Source organism: Lactuca saligna, chromosome 1, assembly GCF_052625555.1.
Source record: "Lactuca saligna cultivar CGN05327 chromosome 1, ASM5262555v1, whole genome shotgun sequence".
NCBI lineage: Eukaryota > Viridiplantae > Streptophyta > Magnoliopsida > Asterales > Asteraceae > Lactuca > Lactuca saligna.
In genome coordinates this window covers 191,976,391-191,983,600 of record NC_136417.1, presented here as the reverse complement: position 1 = coordinate 191,983,600, position 7,210 = coordinate 191,976,391, and the positions used below count along the sequence as shown (strand labels likewise).

General features: G+C 29.7%; 1 protein-coding gene across 4 annotated transcripts; it reads left to right on the top strand.

Moving 5' to 3' along the window:
• The first annotated feature begins 1,690 nt into the window (after nucleotides 1-1,690).
• Nucleotides 1,691-5,701, top strand: INT4 (inositol transporter 4). Of its 4 annotated transcripts, none has more exons than XM_078995302.1 (7): nucleotides 1,691-1,844; nucleotides 2,275-2,465; nucleotides 2,544-2,614; nucleotides 2,712-3,047; nucleotides 3,219-3,326; nucleotides 3,674-4,285; nucleotides 5,144-5,701. In XM_078995302.1, exons 2-7 carry the CDS (start codon nucleotides 2,333-2,335, stop codon nucleotides 5,615-5,617), a joined length of 1,734 nt encoding a protein of 577 aa, XP_078851428.1. In that variant the 5' UTR covers nucleotides 1,691-1,844; nucleotides 2,275-2,332; the 3' UTR covers nucleotides 5,618-5,701. The 4 variants fall into 4 exon arrangements, with proteins under 4 accessions (XP_078851428.1, XP_078851445.1, XP_078851435.1 ...); XM_078995319.1 differs by having other exon boundaries at nucleotides 5,154-5,395; XM_078995309.1 differs by having other exon boundaries at nucleotides 1,844-1,944.
• The last annotated feature ends 1,509 nt before the right edge of the window (nucleotides 5,702-7,210 follow it).

Genomic DNA, 7,210 nt, shown 5'->3' with positions numbered 1-7,210 from the left:
GCACCTGAATATTAATGCCCTTAAATTTATACAAACGTTGCTGATGTCATTTGTTGTCCTTAATGTAGGAATCTCTAGATATATGCATGGTGTTTGTGTGTTGTTACAAAAATGACCGCTTGGTGGTTTTTGTGAAATTCTAAAGAGTGTTTCTTTCTTTACTTATCAAAATTTATCTTTATCTTATGTCAAGAATGAATTCGATTTGGGTTTTGCTTTGTGTTATTTGGTATGTATGAATTTTCAGATTGGTAACTTATGATGATCATGTCATGATTCTTTTTAATAAAATTTTGTTTTTAAGATAGATACATTAATTTGTTTAATTTTTTGTTTAATGATTTGATTGTTCCGTTTTTGTTTTATAAACCAAACATAAAAATTGTGCCTTTGTATAAATATGTTTTATTACACATAAATTTCCTACGTGACTAATTATTTACAGTTTTTCCAATTTTCACTGCGTTCCAATTATTTGTGTTCTTATATACGACTTTTATAACTGTCTTTTTGCTATTACATTTAGTGATAATAAATATATGAGTATGTCTTCATCTGATTTGACTTCAATAATGAAATGTATATTTATAATGTTTTATACTTTTATTCAAATACAAACAGATGACCATAAAAACCAAAAAAAGCAATCTTGTTAAACCCAAAAATCGACCAAAACCGATATTCTTTCGTTTCTTTTCGGATTTTAGCAAAAACTAAGTCAAGACGAATCGAATCGTTAGTGCTAGTGATTGCTTTTGGAGAAAAGAAGAATAACATAGTGAAAGTAAATGAAAAGGAAAATGAGTGCGAGGTTGAAACTAAAAGGTACAAAAAGCAAATGCGAAGGATATATTAAAAAGCAATTAAAAAGTAAAAGATATATAAACATAATATTCCAAAAATAAAAACGACCACATATTGTAGATATGGGGAATAACATGAAAAAAAAAAAAAACGAAATTTCTCTTTAATATTATTTTATTATAATAATTAATATATGTACTCTCCAACAAACCGATAACTAAATAATAGAGTGTACAAAACAACACCCATTATCTTACCGAAACATTATGCATGCACCTTCTAATATAACTAAGTGACATACACGCCCTTCAACATATCATTTATGCCAAACGCAACCCCTTATTAGTATTATAGCTTTGTAGTCGTGTATAAACTTTTTTATTTTATTTTATTTTAATTTTATTTATTGTTATTTAGTATTTGATGAGGCCATTGAGATAGTTTAAAAGCAAACTTTATAAGCTCCATCGAGATAGGTTTATTGTTATGTACTTAGTACTATTTGATAGACCATATAGTTTAAAAGTTCCAACTAAATAAGTTAACCTTTTAGCTTATAATCTTATTTTTTATGGTTAAATTCGATTAAAATGTTTAATAACAATCGAGTTAAATTATCTCAATTTTATATTTCTTTTTCTTTTGTAATGGAGATATTCACTAACCAATGTTGTAAATGACCAAAACATAAAATTAACTTTTACAATCTATAATTAATATGTTCACTAAAATTAATAAAACAAATGATAGCTTTCAATTAACATAAATGGCTGTGATTGTGAAAAGAAGTCAGAAATGAACAATAACTATAAGTCAAAGGATGTAATTGAAACTTACGTTGGATTCTGTCAGAGTTGTAACAGGATCATTTAAAGCAGGAAACTCAAAAACAACCAACTAGAATCCAGTTCCTACTATCCTTCCACTAAATCCGATGCCATGATTCTCATTCTATTCCACCAATACTCTTCCTAAATAGATGATGAGGTTTTTCGTTTTTAAATTCAGATAAGCGGAAGAAAAGAGATAATATCCTTAAGGTACAATACTTGTATCTTCTATTTCAATTCTTGCATTGAATTTCCGTTCGTATTTTTGAAAGCATCAAAGTTGAATACCCAATAATTCCTTTTTCTTGAGGTGAAGGTTGTTCAAACATGTTTTCTCTTTCAAATTATGTTCTTTGTTTGTCTTGCATGCTTCGACACAAGAAAAACTGTGATCTTTGTTTGCTTTCAGTTTGAGTAAACAAATTAGGGCGCAATTTGGAACTTAATCTTACTTAGTAGTTTGATTTTGAACAAGTTCAGATGAATAATCTGTGATCGATCTCATTGATCACTGAGTTGTTTGCATGAAAGCTGAACATGGTCGATTTTGCATAACAAGTGTTTGATGATATGTCGTACAGACTTTTATCGACATTTAAGCAAAATTTTGATCATTGGTTACCTTTGTTAAACATTGCAGGTTGTGTTTTTAGTTTTTGATAATTTATTGTCGATATACAAAAAAAAGAAATTGGAAAATGGAAGGGGGTGTTACAAAACCAGATAAAACCGAGTTTTCAGAATGTTTTAGGATCATTTGGGGTAAACCTTATATAATGCTGCTTGCTCTTTCTGCTGGAATTGGAGGGCTCTTATTTGGTTATGATACAGGTAAATTATGTTCTTGTTTTTTAAAAAAAAAAATTAAAAATTATATTTACATTAATGATTTTTCTCAAAAAAAAACAGGGGTAATTTCGGGTGCCTCTCTATATATCCGAGATGATTTTCAAGAAGTTGAAAGGCATACGTGGTTGCAAGTAAGCTACACAAATTAGATCCTTTCTTTCTAATCGATAAAATTGATTATCCTAATTGTCAATTTTATGTTAAAATTAATATTTATTGAATTTTCAGGAAACGATTGTTAGCACAGCTGTAGCTGGAGCTATAATTGGTGCAGCATTCGGTGGATGGATGAACGATAGATTCGGGAGAAAAAAGTCAATAATGTGTGCTGACTTTTTATTCATGATTGGTTCGATAGTCATGGCTTTAGCTCCGAACCCGTGGGTCATAATCACGGGTCGACTTTTTGTTGGTTTGGGTGTAGGAATAGTATCCATGACATCACCATTATACATCTCTGAAGCTTCTCCTGCTAGAATCAGAGGTGCGCTTGTTAGCACTAATGGCTTACTCCTTACTGGAGGACAGTTCTTATCCTACCTCATCAATTTAGCTTTCGCTAAGGTGCTACACTTTTAACACAATCAATCTTTTAACTTTTTCACATAAAAAAATATATATATTTGTAATGATGATATATATATATATATATATATATATATATATATATATATATATATATATATATATATATATATATATATATATATATATATATATATATATATATATTAGACACGTGGAAACTGGCGTTGGATGCTTGGGATAGCTGGAGTTCCACCTTTGGTGCAGTTTATCTTGATGTGTTTTCTCCCTGAGTCCCCGAGATGGTTGTATGGCCAGGTAAAAAGACTAAAAATAGACCGAATTACGATTTTGGTCCTTGTGTTTCACTCAAAATTTCATTTTTCTTCCAGTTTATGAAATCTTTCCTAATTTGTCGTTAAGTTTGCATGTTGTTACAGTTTCGGTCCCTACGTTTTACTCAAAATTGCAAGTTTGGTTCAGTTTAAGAGTTGCATTTTGTTGTGAGAGGAACCATAACAAAATGCAAAGGTAAGAACAACTTTTGGAAGATTTCAAAAAATGGACGGAAATTGTGATTTTGAGTAAAGGATAGGGACCAAATATGTAACCTAGTCCTAAAAATATGAAAAATAGAAACATTAACATAACCTATGTTTGACCAGAATAGGATAAAAGAGGCAACAAAAATCCTGGAAAAGATCTATCCGGCTAACGAAGTAGAACAAGAACTAAAATCGTTACAATTATCCATCGAAACCCAAAAAGAAGATGAAAGATCAACGGGAGATGGGCCTTTTTCAAAGATAAAAAGTGCATTTGGTAATAAAATTGTCCGAAGGGGATTATACGCGGGAATCACAGTTCAAGTGGCCCAACAATTCGTGGGAATCAACACCGTAATGTATTACAGTCCCACGATTGTTCAACTTGCAGGATTCGCCTCCAATAGAACAGCTTTAGCACTTTCCCTCATTACCACAGGGCTCAATTCCATTGGCACGATTTTAAGTATGTTGTTTGTTGATAGGTTTGGGAGAAGGAGGTTGATGATTATTTCAATGATTGGAATCATTGTTTGCCTTGTTGTTTTATCGATTATGTTCTTTCAAGCTTCGGTTCATGCTCCGATTGTTAGTGTGATTGAATCGAATCATTTTGGGGTTAATTCCACATGTTTGGATTTCAAAATAGCATCGAGTCCTGCGTCTTGGAACTGCATGACTTGCTTGAGAGCTTCCTCTGATTGTGCCTTTTGCGCCAACGGACAAAATATTGTAAGTTTTGACCTTTTGTATTAAGAATAGGCAACGTAGTTTCATTATTTGTCTATTATAGCATCCTACTTTCACTTTTAATGTTTGTAGTTTTTCTTATTACCACTTTGTACTTTGAAAAATCTACCAATTATAGCACCCAAGATTGCTTTGTATTTCGGTGACACTGTTATAATTTGGTAGATTTATCAAAATATAATTATGTAATAGGAAAAAATGAATGTACATTTCCGTTTCTTGCATTTAACCCTATTTGTTAAATAAATCAATGTACGATGTAAATAATCTTGTTAGGTGTATTTGTTTATTTTAACATCCTACTTTCATTTCTTCCTATTACATCATTCTACTTTCATTTCTTCCTATTACATCATTGTGCTTTTTGAAAAATTCTTATTAAGACATTGTACTTTGTAATTTATAGCCAGATTTACCATTGGAATTTAAATCATTTTCTTATAAAGACATCATACTTTGTTAATTCTACCAAATTATAATAACAGAAACTGATAATCCCATTCTACTTATATTTTTATTAAAACATCCTACTCTCGTTTCTATTAGAACATTGTACTTTTTTTTCTTGTTAAGATATTGTAGTTTTAAGAACCTGCCTAATTATAACATTGTATTTTTAGATTTATTTTCTTATAGCAGTGGATTCTTGCGTATAGGGATGACATATTTCTTTGTTATAATTTGGTATATATTTCATAGTATGACCAATGACGTTTTAACAAAAATAATGAAACTAAGATATTATAAACAATTAATGAGAGTACATTGCTATATCTTGCATTTAACCCTATTAGTTAATTAAGCAAAAGTGTGTAGCTAATTATCTCATACATTGAATAGTACAATGCAGGTGCATGTTTGGTTGAAGACACCATCACACGAGCCACATGTCGTGCACAACACCGTACATGGTACACTTACGGTTGCCCAAGCAAGTTTGGCATTCTGACAGTTTTAGTCCTCGGATTATACATTCTATGCTATGCTCCCGGGATGGGGACCGTGCCTTGGATTGTAAATTCCGAGATATACCCTTTACGTTACCGAGGCACTGGCGGAGGAATTGCGGCAGTTTCAAATTGGGTTTCTAATTTAATTGTCAGTGAAACGTTCTTGACCCTGACAGAAGCATTAGGGTCTGCGGGAACGTTTCTTTTGTTTGCAGCCTTTTCGTCTGCAGGACTTGTGGCAATATTTTTTCTTGTCCCGGAGACGAAAGGGTTGCAGTTTGAGGAGGTGGAGAAGATGTTGGAAAAAGGGTATCGACCGAAGTTATGTTGTAGCAAAGAGGAGGAGATTAAATCAACTTCTTAGGTTTTAGTTTATGCAGGGATTTGATATGGTTTTTGTGTTTTAATTAAGTTTAATTTACATGAGTTTTGAAGGTTTTTTATGTTATCTTTTATTGGTGAAAACTAGTTGTGAGACCTATATATTAAAGGAGTTAATTTTAAAAAAAATTAAATATAAAGGTCAAGAACTTTGAATTTATATGAAAATAAGAAAAATAATGAATTATTAAAATTGAAATAGTTTTTTATTTTTTTTAAATTTAAACAAATAATAATAATAATAATAATAATAATAATAATAATGAGCTTTAATTTGAGAATTTGAAAATTAGAAGATAAGTTCATTAATGAAATTAATATCTATTTATTATTATATTTATTGTAATTATTAGCACATTAAAATATTATATGAAATTTAATAAAATAAGAAAACTCTTAAAATGACATATAGAAAAGAAATTAATTCAAAGTAATCATAAAATACATTTGACAAATTGAATGAGAATGTGATTAAATTGTTAAAAGCATTTGACAAATCATAAAATATATATTATTAAATTGTGATTAAATTGTTAAAAGAATGTGATTATATATTTGACAAATTAAATTGTTAAAAGCATTTATATATTATTATTGGTTTTCTTGGATATGATATATTTCTTTTCTATGCTGTACTTTTCATTCATTTGTCGTCTATCTAAAAGGTCAAATTATTAAATCAATTTAAAGGTCCAATTATTAAATCAATTTAAATGATCATTCTATACTTATCTCTTTCTCTCTTTCATGTACGTATCTTCAAAATTCGAAAACTCTAATCTGCTTGTTGGATGAATGAAATAAGGAAGGAATATAATTAAGACAAAATGACGGTATTGTTATTGGTTATCAAACCAAGGCTAGTTGATTACAACTATAATAATCACCACACGATTGGTCTTTATGATTTTATTTTATGTATTATTTGTCTTGGAATAGATCTGAAATTACTATTTTAGTTTATTGGGTCTTTTTATTAATTTTTTTGGTTTTAAAATAATATTTTGTTTTATACCTTGATTTGTTCATTTGAATTCTACCACAAAGTTTTTAACAAGAAGGTAGTAGTTACAAAATTTATTTACCAATGTCTTGTAGTTTAGAATATATTTACCAAAATCTTGTACTTCATAATTTTATCTAATAAAATATGGTAAAAGTACATTTGACATCATTTTTTTTACACCAAAACAGAAAGAAAACATCATGTTCCACATGACCACTTCCTCCACGATCATTATTGTAAATCAAGGACAAAACGGATACAATTGTCTATGACGTTCTTTTATAGGCGCTTTTGTTTTCCATTAGTTCTTCTTGTAAAACTGGTTTCCTGTTGTTTTGGTAATATCTACATTGAAAAACACGAATAAGAAAACTTCCTCTATGATATTTATTGTCATAACTCATAATTAAGGTCAAGATAATAGAACCATCACCATCATTTTTCTTTGTATCATTAATCTATCTATGTGATTTTGATTTTTAATGGTTTTTCCGGTAATCTTCATTCGGCTAAGGTAGCTCGCTTTTCTAGTAAATTTTGGTTTCTTGATGTTATGTTGTTTCGGATTCC